This window comes from Berghia stephanieae, chromosome 2, assembly GCF_034508935.2.
Source record: "Berghia stephanieae isolate SIO BIC M18660-M18661 chromosome 2, UCSD_Bste_1.3, whole genome shotgun sequence".
Classification (NCBI taxonomy): domain Eukaryota; kingdom Metazoa; phylum Mollusca; class Gastropoda; order Nudibranchia; family Aeolidiidae; genus Berghia; species Berghia stephanieae.
This window is the reverse complement of record NC_088361.1, coordinates 116,431,373-116,449,521: the sequence shown is the minus strand read 5'-3', so window position 1 is coordinate 116,449,521 and position 18,149 is coordinate 116,431,373. Positions and strand designations below refer to the sequence as shown.

The following is an 18,149-nucleotide window of genomic DNA, read 5'->3' as shown; positions in this document are numbered from 1 at the left end:
TTTGTTTTTCTTTGGTTTTTTGTTTTTGTTTGTTTGTTTTTTTTTGTTTGTTTGGTTTTTTTTTGTTTTTTTTTGGGGGGGGGGGGGGGTTTTTTTGTTTTTTTTTTGTTTGTTTGTTTTTTTTTGGTATCAGACTGTATTGCTTAAGTAGAATCTCGGGAAATTTAAAATTAGCACACTCTAAAAGGGATTTGGCCATTGATTTTTATTATCTACGTTTAAGGTCCACTTCCATCTTGATAGAATGATGGTCCTCAAAATGACGCTCTGGTAACTGTTGTTCTGACCAAAGGTCAGAATACCGACGTCAGCCTTCTACCCGGATGATTATTTTGTACTTACATTAAAACCGTAGACCGATAGACCATGACAAACGAGTACAAGTCCTGGTCGATAGAGAAAACAATTCATCCATAACATCCCAAACGACTTACCTTTGAGTTGTTTGTACACTGTTTTCAATGGGTCCAGCCAGTGCTGCAAAACACAAAAGAGGGGAAAAACAATAAAGGAATTAGTAGGTAGGCTCATGCAAATTTCGACCTGTTGTGTTTGATAAAAAAAAAAAGGTTGACCAATGCACCACATGGGCCATAGAGAAACATATTTTACGAATTTGGAGAAAAAGAACTAGAAACGTGGTCGAATGTGTTTGAATTTGGCCAAAAACACAACGTGGATTAAGAATACGGTTACCTAAAGGCAATAACAGAGACATCACACCCATGACACAGCAGCTGCTTATGTGATTCTCTAATGACGACGACAACGACACGATGTGATGGTGATGATGATGATCATGAAATAATAATAATAAAATAATAATATAATAATAATAATAATAATAATAATAATAATAATATAATAATAATAATAATAATAATTAATAATAAAGAGAAGAGAAAGAAAAGAAGAGAAGAAAGAAGAAGAAGAAGAAGAAGAAGAAGAAGAAGAAGAAGAAGAATAGCAATGCCCACATCGTCCATAAACAGTCAAGCTTTGGTGACTGAAACCGAACAACATTTTCCTAAAAAAATAAAACACACACACACACATCAAATCTGAGAACATGCCCATTTAGTCCTTCAAAGTCATTCCATGGAGGCGTAGTTTGTCGCGGTTTCTACAGCGTCAAACGGATAATGGCAATTACTTGACAACTTTGGATAGGATGCCAGTATATCGCAAAGTACTTCCCGTCAGATCTTACAGACCCGGCTACCCATTCAGTATTGGGTGGACAGCCCATGCCCATGAATTACAAGAAATCGGCCCGCCTCAGACTTTTTTTTCTGCTGGGAGGTGTCAAGTAATAAATCGATATAACGCTTTGTGCACAGTTGACAAAATGAGAATTCGTAACTTGTGCATTTGTTTTTAAAGTTATTTTTTGTAGCATTTTACACTCTTTTTTTGCTCCTGAATATCTCTAAATTTGAGATATTGTGTCATATTACCCATATAATGAATATGGTAAGTCGAGCAAATTACCCCACTTAAATAGGAGTATAACGCCCAAACTCACCAATTAAATCACTAATTTAGAATAAGGCTTTTGAACCGATGCCTATCTAGCAACTGGGTGGGCGCCGATACCCCAGCGAAAGAAAAACATAATCCAGGAGAGAGAGAGAGAGAGAGAGAGAGAGAGAGAGAGAGAGAGAGAGAGAGAGAGAGAGAGAGAGAGAGAGAGAGAGAGAGAGAGAGAGAGATTACAGCTTTGCTTAATATGAATGAAAAACATGAGTAAAATAGCAGAATGCAACCTAAATCGAAATGTAAATTACAAACAGAGCGTCAGTATCTAGTTGAAGAGAACGGAATGTTCAATAGTGATCCCTGTGAAAACTACACGATTTAAGAATCCACAAACAGTGACCACTGTCTCGGCCGAACTTAAACAAAACACTCCTTTTTTTCTCCTTTCATTTAGACCACAAAAGTTTTATGACCCTCAAATGGTCAACAACAACAACAACAACAACAACAACAAAAGAAAAAAAATCAAGGAAGAGACTACTCGGGTTCGGGTTCATTTTAATCGATAGTAATTTGAAGTAAACTTACTCCGGCCAAAATGAAAAAAAAAAATAATAATAATAAAATTGGTATTTGATAACTGCCTGAGTATAACTGCACCAGTCCTCCCCCGCCATCCGCTAAATTACACGCCCCGACATCCATTTCAATTTAATCGTTATCATTACTGCTGAACGTACCCACTTGACCTCGGCGGTCCCTGGAGTGGCTATGCATTTTGGTACAGGGAACACACAGTCCAAAGCCGATCAGACGCCACGTAATCATACTCGATTGTAAATCAACGGGGCAAAAAATGGTGTGGAAAACAGAATGAAGAGAAAGAGAGAGAGAGAGAGAGAGAGAGAGAGAGAGAGAGAGAGAGAGAGAGAGAGAGAGAGAGAGAGAGGAGAGAGAGTAAGAGAGAGAGTGGAGAGAGAGAGTGAGAGAGAGAGAGAGTGGAGAGAGAGAGATAGAGAGAGAGAGAGAAGAGAGAGAGAGAGAGAGAGAGAGAGAGAGAGAGAGAGAGAGAGAGAGACTTAATGCTAAAGGTAGATTAACTGGACATGGTTTGTAATCAACCTTCTGACATCATCGTCTAAAAATCCTAGTTTAGGGAAAGGGTGAGGGACCTTCACAGAGACGAGTGTACAAAAATACTGAAATAACAATGATAATGATCATCTTGTTGCTGTTGTAAATAATAATAATAATAATAATAATAATAATATGATGATGATGATGATGATGATGATGATGATGATGAGATGATGAATGATGAGATGATGAAGAGAAGAGAGAAGAAGAAGAAGAAGAAGAAGAAGAAGAAGAAGAAGAAGAAGAAGAAGAAGAGGAAGAGGAAGAAGAAGAATGTCCAAATGGATGTCAAATAAAAGGTACAGGTACCACTGATACATTGTACTGATGGTAAACAGCTAAAGAGTGACATATTATTATCACTGACTTATACAACTAAGCATGTAACTGTGACATCAATCTCCATGTTCAAAGCCTTTTTGCCAGTCAAACTACCACGTAAGTAAATCAATAGAAATTACACGCAATCAATAAAAATAAAAAATAGACACAGTTGTTGATAGGATAGAGAGAGATAGACATATCGACAATTCAACCATAAGCAGTTATGTAAAGAATCTATACACGAAAAGGGAGGGAATAAATAGATTTCACAAAAATAATAATAATGGACAAAAAATTAATGAACTGTAAATCAAAACGGGCCAAACCAGTATTTCGATTAATGTGACGTCATAAGACCATGTATAGGAATTTGAAAGTCAGCCCTGTCGTACACTGACAAAACGCTTTTAAAAACCCACAAAAAAAAAAAAAAAATAAAAAAAAAAATAATAAATTGGCCCAGAATTTTCCGTATTAGACCTTAGTTTTTCCCAGACTCGGATGGTGATGCATTTCTCTATCAAATCACACATAATTATTCATCTCAGTAGTAAACGTAAACCTTTTTTTTTTTTTTTTGGGGGGGGGGGGGGGGGGGGCATATGGTCAATCCCAACGTAATAACAACAATAATAATAATACCGTTGTGAGGCGATGGGCCACATTTGTGCGATGCAATATTAGCGTATGGTAACAACAAAAAATATTTCTTTTGTATTGATTGAAAGTATGAAAGCGCTATAAATATTAATGTAATTTGATCTAAAATGGAACGTTGTCTAGGATACAATGAGCTAATGTTATTGTCATGCATATGCCGTTTGTACGTTTGCCAATTTAAGTAGTAATAAAATATTGACAACTGAATTAGATGTTTTAAAAAATTGAAAATAAAATGAATTATTATTACACTTCAATTGTTATCAAATAAAATAACAATTTAAAAAATACAAAGAAATCATTTCTTTTTTTATTTTTTTTTAAAAAGGAAATAAATAAATGAAAACACATGTTTAGAATGCATTTAAATTTTTTCTCTTAATCAGTCGATCTATAAATAGTTTAGGAAAAAAGCTTGAAGTAAACTTAGTATCAACCTGAGGATCAGAGCAGTGGAAGCTTATGTTTATGTTATAAAGACAAGAAATAAAAGTCAGGTTAAATTACCCTTTGGTTTTCTGTGTCGACATAGCGAAGGCCGAAGTAATCTTTTTCCAATAGATTCAACTTGTCACACACTCTGTCAAACAACCATTGGCCCAGTGTGTCTTTCTGAAATAAGGAAAAAGGACAACGATATTATGATGACTATATAATATAGTGAAAATGATCGGTGCTGATGACGACGGCAATGACAATAATGATGACGACTTTAATAGTGGAGAACATGATGATAAAGACGGTGATAATACTGCTGTTACTGTGGTGATAGTGGTTCTTAAAGCGACAACAACAACAACAACAACAAAAAAGAAAAATATCAAAATGAAAACGATCGTAAATAACGATGAAAACTAAAAATGAGACGAATGAAGACAAATTAACGGAACAATATTGATGAACTTTGAACTTTTGTGTGCGGCTATGAGGTCTAGTGGTATAACACTCGCTTTCGGATCGGAGGGTCCTGGGTTCGAGCCTCGCTCGGCGCATAGTTGAGTCCTTGGAAAAGGCTCTTTACTCACATTCTCTCACCGTCATCGGATGTAAAATGAGTACCTGGCCGGTAACAGCGTTGAAAAAATTGAAGTATCGCCTACCAGGCGTCATGCCTCGTCCTACATGTTAAGTGTTGTTGTTGACCAGGGACCCCCTGTAAAGCGCGTTGAGCACGTTTAGTGTATATTGCGCTATATAAAAGCTCAATTATAACTATAAATAAACGATTACCTAATTTTAGATGACAATAACTAGGATTCTCAGTAAAGAAAACCTAAAAGTAAAAGCCAAAGACAAAGTGTTATTATTATTGCTATTGGGCGACAATAATTTAGTCCACTAAGTGAGAGCGGACAGGCAGTCAGGGTAGGTATTCCATTTCACATTTCATTCATACTGCAACCACCATTGAGAACAGACGATACAAGTTATTTTTCATTATATTTTATTTGTTTTCCACGTTTATTTGTGTATTGTTGTGCTGACGAAGGGTTTGTACGCGAAACGTCCATTGTCTGTTTTGTTCCCATACGAAGCCTTTCCATTTTCACTCTTTCGTTGGTAGGTATTCCATGATGATTTTGGATAAAGTATCGGACCACCATTGGCTGTGATTTGATTATTCAGTAGTAGGTCGCCGGGCTTCCGGTTAGGCCTACTACCAGCATTGCAGTCTGTCTGACATTTGATTGTATCTATCCGTATCTAACAGCCGTAATACATCGACTTTCGACGGACAACAAAAACATTAGTAAAAATATACATCACTGTTGAGGTCGGTAGTAATACATACATAGTAAGTAGCAGTGGCATCGTCATCAGCAGGACCGGTTGACGGTGGTAGCAACAGTAGAAGTAGTAGTAGTAGTAGTAGTAGTAGTAGTAGTAGTAGTAGTAGTAGTAGTAGTAGTAGTAGTAGTAGTAGTAGGATGAGGATAAGGAACAGTAGCAGCAGTAGTAGTAATCTCACTGTATGTAGTAACCAATGATGGCACTGACTAATACTAATAGTAACAATAATAAATGTAAAAACGCTATTAATGCCACTCTACGACTACTCGCCTTCAGCATCAAATTTACATGCGACCCATCGTTATAATCAGACATCGTGTCCAAATTAAATTAGACGAAGAAATCTTGACTTAAAAGACAAAATAGCCAGAATTAAGAAACTAACTCCTTATTTACGTTTTGTTATGTGGTTGTTTGTTGTGTGTGTGTGTGTGTGTGTGTGTGTGTATGAGAGAGAGAGAGAGAGAGAGAGAGAGAGAGAGAGAGAGAGGGGGGGGGTAATTTCTTTTTGATTTCTTTTCTTTTCTAATTGTATGAATATATATATATATATTTTTAAAAATATTCTCTTTAAATGCATGCAAGTTAACTTAAAATTGACATCACTCTGGTCATCTAAATTCCGTTCCACATACCGTGCGCACGCATTGACGTGTATTTATATCTTCACATCATTCTGATGGATTGTCACGAACACGAGAATTGTTCGTGACTTTAAGCCGATTTTTAAATATCGGTTACAGTACCATACTTTGGGATTGTTCTTCTTTACGGTATATAAAAAACGAAGGGTCTGGGATGAGTGAACATTTGGATGGTTTATATTAACAATATTATACACAGAGAATTCTGTTGTGATTACGATCACTGAACTCTAAACAGGGGTTTATTTTTCACGATATTCATGTGCATTACTCACTAGAATTGCCACCCTGGATTCAAAATGACAAAGTAGATTGTACACTGTGTAAACGCTTGACATAAACAACAACTGGCTTCAACAGTCATGACGTCACTTCCCTCGTAATGACGCACAGTAACTTAGTAACTGGCTCTAAACTATCGGAACAATAGCGGACGCCCTTATGAAATATTTCTCCAGAGGAAAAAAAAACATTATAAATATGATCATGTTTTGACTTTTATACATTCTGATCACATGACATATGAAAAAATCTAGCCAGCATGAAGAATAAAAAGCACAAATTTTCTTTGTTTAAAACCAAGCTGCTCGTTGTTGCTGGGCGACGTGACAACATACTATTGAATCCAATTGTTACAATTTATTAGTTGAAAGCCAGAGGCGGAGCTTCCTGTTGTGATTTATACATTCATAAAAAACTGAAAACAATACGCAATATGCAAATTGTTCACAATGAGAAAAATTGACAAGTAATTCTCCAGAGAGGTGAAGCGCGGAATTCTTTTTTTTTTTTTTTTTTTTTTTTTTTTTGTATGAGGCGAATAACAATACTATAAACAGATGGCACACAACCAGGAATTCAGAACGGAGATGTCAAATTAATAATTATGTAATTTTAATTAGGCACCTCTTGTATTTAAAAACCGCGGTTCTTTTGAAAGCTAATACTGTACAAAACGTGCCTGAATCTGGTTAGTGTTTAGGAAGTTTAGATTCAGCGATATTTTACATCCCCCCCCCCCCCCCCCCCCCTCCTCCTCCAGTGAACATAATCCTAGAATGGCAAATATGTACCGTACCCGATGGATGACCGGATTTTCACGACTTTCTTGTGAGAATTCTATGAATTGTTTCGCTTAATAGTTGGTCGGTGATTATGTCTTTGTGAAAGACATTTCTCCACGTCCTATCGAAAACGGGCATAAAAATTCGCAGGATCGCACTGGGATTTTTTGACAGCAATGTCTTTGTCCGAAAAATGTATATAAGTACCACACAGAATGCTTGTGACGTCCAATATATTACATATCCTTTGTCCACCAGGGAAGAGGCGCATTAAAAACGTTGTCAGTCTGTTTTCAATGCTGTTAAATACAATTTAAATTTATATATCATTGCCGTATTTGAAACAGCCCAAAATTATTTGCTAAGCTACGCCACTGAATGCAACTTTATTATGATTATTTTCTCCACGGGAAAGAGAATCCTGTAAACATTTTAAAGTTTCGAGTCATATTTTATTTCAAACGACGAAAAGATAAAGGGAATTCGGCATTGTGAGAAAGCTGTTCGGTATTCAAAAATCGTAACACCCGCACGCCAAATAAAAATCACGGCACAGCATTTTGTAACTTTGAAGGAATTTGCGATTTTCCGTGCTCACAGGACTTGGGACGACCCGTAGATGGTTAAAAAAGGACGATACTCAACTGTTTTCAGTCAGCCATTTCTATGAGTAAGTAGATAGCCCTCACCAATTTGTATCTATCATACTGTAAATGTTCACGGTTACACAGAGCTTTGTGTATTGGTACATTATATCCGGCTGACGGATTGTTGTGTGCTTTCTGACTAAGCGGTATGCATCAATAGATCACTAAATGTAAAAAGGCAATCAACCAAACATCAAATTGCTGAGAAGAGATAAACAAATGCGGCGACCGACCAAATCAGAGCTGAGGATTATAGACCTTACCCCGCAGCGATAATTTGTCAAGGTCATGAATAATTTATGAGATATATAAAAAATAAATAAATAAAAAGAATCAAAAGGCACCAAGGACGGCAGGTCAATCGCCCCATACAAATTCTGGTGTATTCGAAAAAAAAAAAAAAGGCATGAAACTCGTCCTTCAAACACCGATCGATTAAAACGACCCACATCTTGTCGAAAAACTCTCAAACCTGGGACATCTATTCGCAACTCGACAGCAAGGATCTTGTGAAACGCAAAAATTGTCTGAAGAAGCTAGCGGGTTCTACTAGGGCGTCCACATACGTACCAGTACTATATTTTACGTTGGTTTGGATTTATTTGTTTTTTGTTTTCCGCTAATGAAAAGTCGTATGCAGGCAATAACTTCCAAAGGCGGCAATCAACTTTCCGAAGCAGGAAGGTCATCAACGATATCCAAAGGCCACGACTCGGCTTTTACACAAGAAGGTATCTCCCCACCCATCCGCCGTCACTCCCGATGATGTCCGTAGGGAAAATATTATTATTCTTTGCGTGCCGTGTCCTTGCACTTTGCCGGCTACATGGTATATTATTGGATGTTATAAATTATACGTTGTCTCCCTTTAGTATATTCCAAAGAACGCCCATTTGTATTTTATGCCAATGACTTTGTCTCTCAATTGACAGTGATATCCCGAGGCCAGTTGCCCATAATTAATAGGAACGTTGAACCCAATTCAATTATGTCAATGACTTGCTTATTAGGCATTCGGGTCCCATTTGTACTACTAGACCTGTAAATGAGCTCTATAAAAATTGACTGAAACTCTTCGTAATTCGTCGTAGCGGTAAAATCCAAAGAATCAAAATGAAAGGTAAACAGCAAGCTCACTTGAGCAAAGCAATGGCAGAAAACTAAATTGCGAGGGAATTAATTAGGCCTAGGCTACTTACCATTGTTCCTTGTAATTAGGTACCCAATCAGTGAAGAAACTTAGAAACGGTCAACCAGTTTGTTTACAACATGAGGTAATCGAGATGTGCTTGTAGCAATCATTTAACTTTCGATTTGAAGGTGTCTTCATAACGAACTTCCGGTGTTTCGAATTTTTCTTTCTCATACTTTTCCTGTCCTTCAAGTAAATGTGGTCAATTTTGGCTTAGACGAAACAGTGAAATTTATCGCTAGGCGGCTCAGTTAAAATTGGCTACGACAGGTTTCGAAAGTGAAAAAATAATTTCACGAAGGCTGTGTGAAAATACACTGGGGTGTGTTCAGACACGGCAATTCTAAAAAGCGTCGCTTAGCCTTGGCAATATATATCCATCATTAATATAAACGGCCCATGAGCTATGCGTGGGGCTGTGGAACATTCCTAGTTAACTGTACAGTCAATCGACTACGATTCATGAATTCTTTCTTTATTCATTTCTTTCTTCCTTTTTTAAAAATATTTTAATTTGACGAATTGACTGATTTCAGTTAATTGACTGAGAATTTACAGGTCTATACTACATATTATCATCCCCTTCGGAGTGGTATCCTTTGGAAAACTCTTTGTGTTATACTATTTTTTGGAGGTGTCAGTGACTGTACGTGCGCCGTGTGAATGGATGTGTACTTTTATTTTTATTTTTTTTTGAAGGTCTGATAACCCAAATTATTATGGGCTCATTATTGTAATGGAAATACTCAACCGCAACCCGACGCAAACTATTCTCCATTATACAATATTAAATCAAGCCAATAATTAATTGCGTCCGGTTACCAGACTTGCAAATATATTCGGTGTGAATGTCTTAAATGTAAAATAAAATGTTGAAATGCATGTTTGATAGCCAGCTACCCTTGTGTGCTGATTTTTTCAGCGTATATGCTGTAATCTAACATGAAGCTATTATGTCCATCACATATAGCCGACTGCGTTCATTGTTTTGCTTTGCTTTTAGGGGTTTTACGGAGCTCACATCACTTTTAGGTCATGTCAGCATCAGTAAAAAGGTAGACCAGAAGATGTATCGTGGTAGAGAGAGAGAGAGAGAGAGAGAGAAAGAGAGAGAGAGAGAGAGAGAGAGAGAGAGAGAGAGAGAGAGCACTGAATGGTTGACGCTCGTAGTCACCATCCAGTCGCTAACCTCGCTTGATTGGTTTTCGCAACGCTGGATACCCAATCTGTCGACTCAACGGTATCCACAGCGAATTGACACTGTTTTGTTGGACTTTTTTTCGATTTATACAGCCGGTGGCTGTTTAAGCAGATAAGGATCTAAAAGGGTGTATACAGTGATACAGTGCTGGACGAAAAAAAATCTGATTCGCTGATTAGGGGCCGAGCATCATGCCTCTCTGTGGTATAATGGTAGCATGAATCATACCCACCTTTTCAGATTTCAGATCTAATACCAGTAACAGTTCTTACCCCTCCCCCACTACTTAAAAATTAATAAATAAATAATTTAAAAACCTCAACGTTTAACGCTGAGGAGATAATGTTTTCATGAACGTTGAATTGACAATCACATTCGTTGTGTGTCATTGGCATGAGTCACATTCCCAGCTGCTAGAACACAGCTGTTTGTGTCTCTATCATCAACGTGACACCAAATTTATTATGTAGCCAACCTCGAAAATGATTTGTAAGCCTATCGAATTGCAATGTTTACGTTTACGCTTTGAGATTTGTGAGTCCGTTCGTGTGCTTATTCATTGTCCTTGGCGAGTAATTATAATCGTGTTTGTGGACAAGAACGACTAGTTGACCTTTCCAGTAATTGCTTGGTGATACAATTACCACCGTATCAAACGATACAGCTATAGATACGATGCTACATTTTAATTTTATTTTAAAACATAAATAACTATTGGGTTCAAATTTTGCAGATGGCCTTAAGCCTTAGAGGGATCAATCGTCTTTTTGATTAGTTGATTAGTGCATATTATATTTCATCTGCTCATCTTTAGCTAAATTGTATAATTTTTGAAATCAAATAACAACAGGAACAAATAAACAGAGATATATATGAGAGAGAGAGAGAGAGAGAGAGAGAGAGAGAGAGAGAGAGAGAGAGAGAGAGAGAGAGAGAGAGAGAGAGAGAGAGAAGGGGAAGGGGGGTCATACAATCTATAAACTTTTAATTTTTAATTTATAGGCGATCAAATCATCTGTCGTTTTTTTTTTTAAACTACAACAATGGGATCGATCTATATTCATGTTTTCGTCCAACTTAGTCATCGATCACATGATTTGTTGCTGTACAACTATTGGAGATTTCTCAATAAAAGAAAACACGCTGCTTTGTTTATGAAAGTTGTAAACATTCCATGATTCCTGCTGAGCAAAATGACCAATTATGACGTTGGATATTTCTCAAACTGTGAACATGTTTAGTATGTGGGTCATTTTGAGCATACTTTGCAATGTGACCAATGACCTCGAGCACTAGAAAAGGTAATATAGATCATCCCCATTAATAAAAGAATTATTCCATCTACCTTTAGTTGGTTTGTGTATGTGTGTGTGTGTGTATCCTTTTTACTTGTATCAACACCCTTACAATATATGTCGTCACTACATACAACCAGGTAATGATGATATATTCACGAGTCGAGTAGCATAATGCATTAATGAAATATGTCAAGAGTTTTTTTTATGCAAATAACATTTGAATAACAGATAAAAATATCACTGACGTGAAGAGGCAAATGATGATCAAAAAAATAAAAGATTATCAAAATCTAAAATGTATAATGAGTTGTGATCCAGTGGAAGTAATGCTTTTAAGACACAATTTGCTGGTCACACTATTATTGTCTGATTCCTATCTGAAATATAGCTGCCAACCAACCTTTCCCAAATACTTCCTAGGCTTTGGTGTCCCTTAATAACCCTTGATCTAATGCTTTACCTTGTCAAGTAATCCATATTTTTTTTGTCTGATTAACATTATAGCATAATACGTTATAGATAACATGTATGTCGTCATTGAACAGCTGATCTCCGAGATTTGTTTTTGTTTTTAAGGGTTTTACGGCGCTTGCAACACATTAAGGTCATATCAGCGCCAGTAAAAAGGAAGAAAATGGGATAGTCAAAAGTTCTAGAATTACAATTAAAGCACCCAAGAAAAGGTAAGACAAAGGGGAATTTGTTCAAATAGGAAACAGATGTAGATTCCAAGAGCGCACTATCAAAGTACTTAGTTTGAGATCACCTAAAAGTCTCATCCACACACAAGTCCAGGTCCCAACTAAGAAGAGGGAGACACTCAAATGTTTAAAAATCATATATAATATTTAAACAAAACAATACAGTGCATAACAGGGAGATGATTTACAAGGAAAAAAATATCATCTCCCAAAACTCTAACTAAACATTTGACTGTTTCCCTCTCAGCTAGGGTATCCAGCCACGGCCAGGACAAAACCAAGTAATCTCATTCCAAGACAAAGACAGAAAGCATGTTGGAAAACAGACATAGGGGGATAGAAGACACAGTATGTACCTCCCTGCCCACTATGGGAGGTCAGGAACCCCACCCAGATCTCCGAGATTAATAAGATAATCAGTGCCTTTAGATCTATACCTTAACTAGAATACTTAATGATAAGCTTCAATTTCATCCTGATGAATCATCGTGTCAACTGACATAAAAATTAATAATAACTGTAGACTTTGAGAGCTGAACCTGCGGAAAATAACTATAACGCTGATGCCTTGTGTTCATTTGCGAAGCCTGAGTTAATCTGACTGAAAGTATTTACATAATGTTTCTAAAAATGTATTATTGAAATAACACCTGTGGCATAATTCAAATCCACAAGGAGATGGGTAAATATGAGAGCTTTTACATGGCGCAATATCCACCAAATATACTTAGCTTCACAGTCCAAAATCTACAGCAATGAGTATGCAGGACAGTACATGCAGCCTCTAAAGTGCTATCATAATTTCTTTTGGATAGGGCAGAAGGAAAAACCAGCCATATTTTACACCTGACTATAGTGAGAAAATGTTAATACATAAAGAGTTCGCCCATTTCAGATACAAACCCTTGACTGTAGTTTGCAAGTCAAGTGCCATACAACAGACCACAACTGCACCATATTAGCTTCTTGAACTGAATTGACAAGATCTTGCAACAGGGGAAATTGTACTACATTCCTCATCAGATTCAGAATTCCACCATGCCTTGTAATAAATGACACAAGTGTAATGAACCTAAAGTAAATTGTTATAGGTAGAATCCCGAAAATTAATGGTTTGAGGAAGAGAAAAAAATAAAATAAGATGTGGTGTTAATGATCATGCTGTGGTGGGAAAGACAGCAATGAAAATTTCTCAACTTCTTATCTAAAAAAATGTGGAAAATCAAATTTCACTTTAAAAATTTAAGAAAAAAAAAAAGAGAATACAGTATCTTTTTTTGTCATTTATGATTTTAGCTATCAAATAGTGGGCAATTCCCACCTAAGTATAGCATAAGTGTTTATGAACAAAAAGACTTGATTGAAAGAGTCCATTAGCTAAATATATCAATTGACTCCATTCACCAAGAGATAAAATTTTCCTTGGAAGGCATTTCTTGAGAAGAGAGAGAGAGAGAGAGGAAAGAAAAAAGAAAAAGAAAAAAGAGAGAGAAACAGAGAAGCCAGGTCGGTCTACGCCACAGTGCAACTATAAAGTGAGCACTAGAACCCCTTGCTCTCCTCAGGTATTTCCAAAAAAATAAAAAAGGAAGATATTAACAGAGGGCTCAAAGCCAGGTCCCCATGGTTTGTTAGAGTGACGCCTTATTCACCCAACCACCTCAAGCATAAGCATCAGGAGATAACATTGTCATTTTAACCTAGCATACTATCCAAAAGGTTGTATGCAATTGCTGCCTTTGTCCATTACACGCTAAAAGAACCGGGATAAACTCTGTCTCAATGGGCCTAATGGTACTGAAGGACTACAAAGAATATTAATGTTACTTAATGTTATTAACAATAAAATCACAACCTTGCCATTCCTTTAAAACTGCTTTAAAAAAGACGCTTTCACACTTATGTCCATTGGGATGTGAGTGTATTGCATCTTTCATCAGAACATTAGCAGTGAAATCTAGCATACCATCCAAAGGATGGCAAGCAATTGCTATTGTTCGTTACATGTTAAAGAAACTGGGAAAAACTGGCTCAACAAGCCGAAGGAGGAAAACAGACTCTAGATCTGAAATCATCTACTTTGACAGTCCAATTTTTAACAATTTTGATCTTTTATCCACAAATGAGTGTCATATATCAGTTTAAAGCTTGAAATGTGAGGATTCAAAAATTGTAGAAATTATGAGATGGAGACGATTATGTAACTATAAAAAGTAGGTCAATCAGCGGTGACCCCGAATAACACGGAATTGCATGATAATCTAATGGCTATGAGGGACTACAAAGCATATTGATGTTCAATGAAACCACAAGCTTGCTATTCATACTTCATACACACTGCTTTACAAGAGATGCTTTCACACATGTATGTCCTCGGTATGAGTGTGAATTGCATTTGTCAGATTTATTGTAAGTGAGCATGTTTTGCATTATGTGTGTTGATTCCAGTGTCCAACAAAAGCCACAGGGGTCTCCCGACTCAAAACCTTGAAAACCACTGAAAATTTCTGCAATTTCCCCTACCAAAATCGTCTCTTTGCCTCAAAATGTTACCAGACCTGCCAGTAGAATTTTTTTTCTTACTAACATAAAAGGATCAAAACAATTAAGTAACCCTCATTTCTTAATGATGCTATTTCATAATACTAAAGCCATTACAAGGCCAAGCCAAGATATAGTAATAAGAAGTTAATTCTGTCATTAAATTAACCCGTTTAATTTTTTCTGTAGTTTACCAATGTTTCACTTGCTGATTGAACTATATGACATAAAATTATTTTTTAAAATAATTAATTAATCATAATCTATTTTAAATCAATTCAATACACTGTGAAAACAATTTAAAAAACTGGAACAAAAATATTGTGAAAGCCAGAAAACTATTTCACCAAATAAAATAATTGTAGTTGTAGTAATAAATGTGGTGCTTGAATATCTTGAAACATTATCATTATTATCACCACCACCATCGTAGAAAAGAAACCTTCTACTTCACATTATCATTAACATGAAACCAGAATTAATTGAAAAACTGGCCCCTGTCACAGATCAGCTGTAAACCACTGAAACCTATATTCACAGATCAGTTGTGAACCACCGAACATTTCTGAAATCATGGAATTCAGATCTATGGAAAATTGAGAGCCCTGAGGCTAAGTATCTTGGATTATCCTGACAAGAAGAAATTATGGAATAATGACTTTTAATTCGGGAGGATGAAATCTCAAACAACTGGTTGCCACCTGAAAGAATTATTTTTTCAAAAATGATATATATATTATATAAAGGTTGTTGATTCTCCTCACATTGTTGACAAATCTGTGTGGAAAATCCTATATATATAAAGGTTGTTGATTCTCCTCACATTGTTGACAAATCTGTGTGGAAAATCCTATAACAGTAACAGATATATCTTAATGAGCAAGACTTTACTTGTAGCCACCTTTCCTTTAAAAGAGTTCACTATTAATCCCCACTCATATGATGCCTTCACCCAATAACCCACTCCGGCTGATAGTCTGGCAATGTTATCACTCAAAAGGAAGATTAACAATTGGCTGACGTTACTACTACTACTACATCCATCACGACTACTTCAACAGAGCCCTAAAAACAGCCTAGCCCAGGGGTCAAGTCCACATAACATTTCAATGATTTTTTTTTTAGAAATTAGAGATTTTGCTTCAATTCTAAATTGATTCAGTGATGAAAAAAAAATGTTCTTTTTCAAAGCATTAGAGCGGAAATATTCTGGATACACACACACACACTGCTGCTTCCTTCATAATATTGACAGGAGGGGTGCACTTCTTAAAAAAGGCATTTCCTCTAGCAATGAACCGAATTTCTCTGTCCACATCTGAATTCAACTATTCTCACTGTGATTTTTTTTTTTAAAGAAGACATTATTAATAATAATAAATCATAAGTAAATCAATTCAAAACCCAATGAAACCTGCAATATTCTTTAAAATTAAAATTTTATGTATTATGGACTTGATCCCAGAGTTAAGTTGTCTGCTTGGACGCACTACTCTAACTCTATGGTTATTACTACACTACATACACTTACTGCTGTTCTATGACCTAAGATTACTGATTTCACTTGTCGAGTCTTCTTATAATCTCATAAAACATATTTTGCCCTGGTCCAATTACCCCTCGTTACTTGTATTTAGTAGATTAGGATTAGGTTTCCAAAGAATGACCTACGAATTTCTTTGTATCCTGTCACCATACTATTATCATCAGTAATAAGGATAAAAGAATCAAAAGATTATGCCTACTCTTCCCATTTGAAAATAATTCTAATTCCTGAATAATCATTCCAACCTAATGTATCTAGTTCAGTCCTCACACTTGAAGAAGAAGAAGAAGAAGAAGAAGAAGAAGAAGAAGAAGAAGAAGAAGAAGAAGAAGAAGAAGAAGAAGAAGAAGAAGAAGAAGAAGTGTTTTGACATTGGTCAAGGCTAGCTAGGACTGTCCCCCTATCTATTCCGTTCGACTTTTGATTTTGACCAGGCAATTATCATCAATTACAGCCAGACGTGTCTCGGTCTAAGTATGCGATAGCTAGACGACCACCCTTGCCCGTGTTCGTTCGAACTGGACCAATGGAAATGGAAATGAAAAGAAAACGCGATGTCAATGTAATTGAAATAAACAAATTATTTTTATTTCAATCATTTGCTTTATTTATAAGGTAAAGTCCGTGCGTCTTTTCCTATCTACCCGGCTTTCCTCATGACTCGATCTGTCCCTTCTGTCCGCTAAACTGCCTCTGCCACTTGCCACCCACTTAGCTAACCCAAGTTGCACAGGCCGAAGTGAGGAAGCCAAGCGATTTTGTCCGTGTTGCGGATCATAACAGCTAAAAAACAACATAACATTCGAATTACTTGGTAATTTACGGAATAAGTTCAAGAATTTAACATTCTATAACAATAAAGCAACAATTAAAGACTGGATTTTAGCGGCAAAAATCTAAAGCCGGTTCTGATCGGCAAAATCGCAACACGCATGAACAATCAATAGTTCAGTACCTTGAAAGAGAGCTGAATAGTCTCCGCCGAATCATCTAAAAACCGAATGCTGCAGGTAAACTCCATTTGTGAATCACTTTTACTCCTCCTTCTGAAAACAGACATTGTGAATGGTTTTATATCCAGAGAAAGCACAAATCACATTGAGGTATTACTTCTCCACAACAATGAAAAATTTGTTGTTATTCCTTCGCTACTTCCAGCTGACTCGGAACTCGGAAGTGGCAGGCCTTACTACGCCAAATCACAACTCGCCAAACACTCGGTTTGCCGTCTCAAGATGGCGCTTGAACCGCTTGGTTGAGTACGAGTCACGTGATACAAACAACCCCCGTTGTGCAGTTGGAAGTTGGGTGGTTCGTTTGTTGTTTTGATTTTTTTGATTTTCTTTTTTCTTAAAAAAAAATAAATTTAAAGTTTTTGTTTTGCTTTCTAGACAGGCTACATATATTCGACATGCAATTTTTCATTGTTTAAACTAAGACCTACAGGCGTCATTGAATGAATTTTTCAGGTTTTTTTGGCTGAGAAAAATTTATAAATTGACACTTTATGAATTTGTCTGCGACTTTGTTTTTTTTCTGAATTAAGTATGTTTGTTTGTGTTTTTGTTCGGTTGTTTGTTTTTTATTTGTTTGTTTGAGGGGGGGGGGGGGTTTCGTTATTTTTGGGGGGTCTAGTTTGGCTTTGTTTGTTGTTGTTGTCCTTTATTTTCTTTCTTTTTTGTTTGTTTTTGGTTGGTTGGTCGGGGTTTTGTGGGAGAGAGATTGGGAGGGGGTTTATATATATGCTGAACATTGCATTCCTGTCGATATAGACATTAGAAAAGCAACAAAGCCTCCCACCCGCCCACCCCCATCGAAAAAGATAAAAAATGTTAACAACCCTGCATCAGTTGACCAATGACTTCACGCAATCACTAACTTATAGAAGCTATTTTTTTTTTTAAGATACAGCACTGGCTGCTCA

General features: G+C 36.5%; 1 protein-coding gene across 6 annotated transcripts in view; it reads right to left on the bottom strand.

Annotated features, from left to right (window-relative positions):
• LOC144966340 (FERM domain-containing protein 5-like) overlaps nucleotides 1–17,488 on the bottom strand; it is a 67,534-nt gene extending 50,046 nt beyond the window's left edge. For 4 of the 6 annotated variants that reach the window (XM_078902659.1, XM_078902661.1, XM_078902663.1 and 1 more), the window contains exons 1-3: nucleotides 17,181–17,488; nucleotides 4,108–4,212; nucleotides 435–477 (exon numbers count right to left, since the gene is read on the bottom strand). In XM_078902659.1, the coding sequence (XP_078758785.1) occupies nucleotides 435–477; nucleotides 4,108–4,212; nucleotides 17,181–17,285 (253 nt within the window). In that variant the 5' untranslated portion in view covers nucleotides 17,286–17,488. The remainder of the gene's footprint in view (nucleotides 1–434; nucleotides 478–4,107; nucleotides 4,213–17,180) is intronic. The other 2 variants (XM_078902660.1, XM_078902665.1) reach the window with 1 other exon arrangement.
• Between the last annotated feature and the right edge of the window lie 661 nt (nucleotides 17,489–18,149).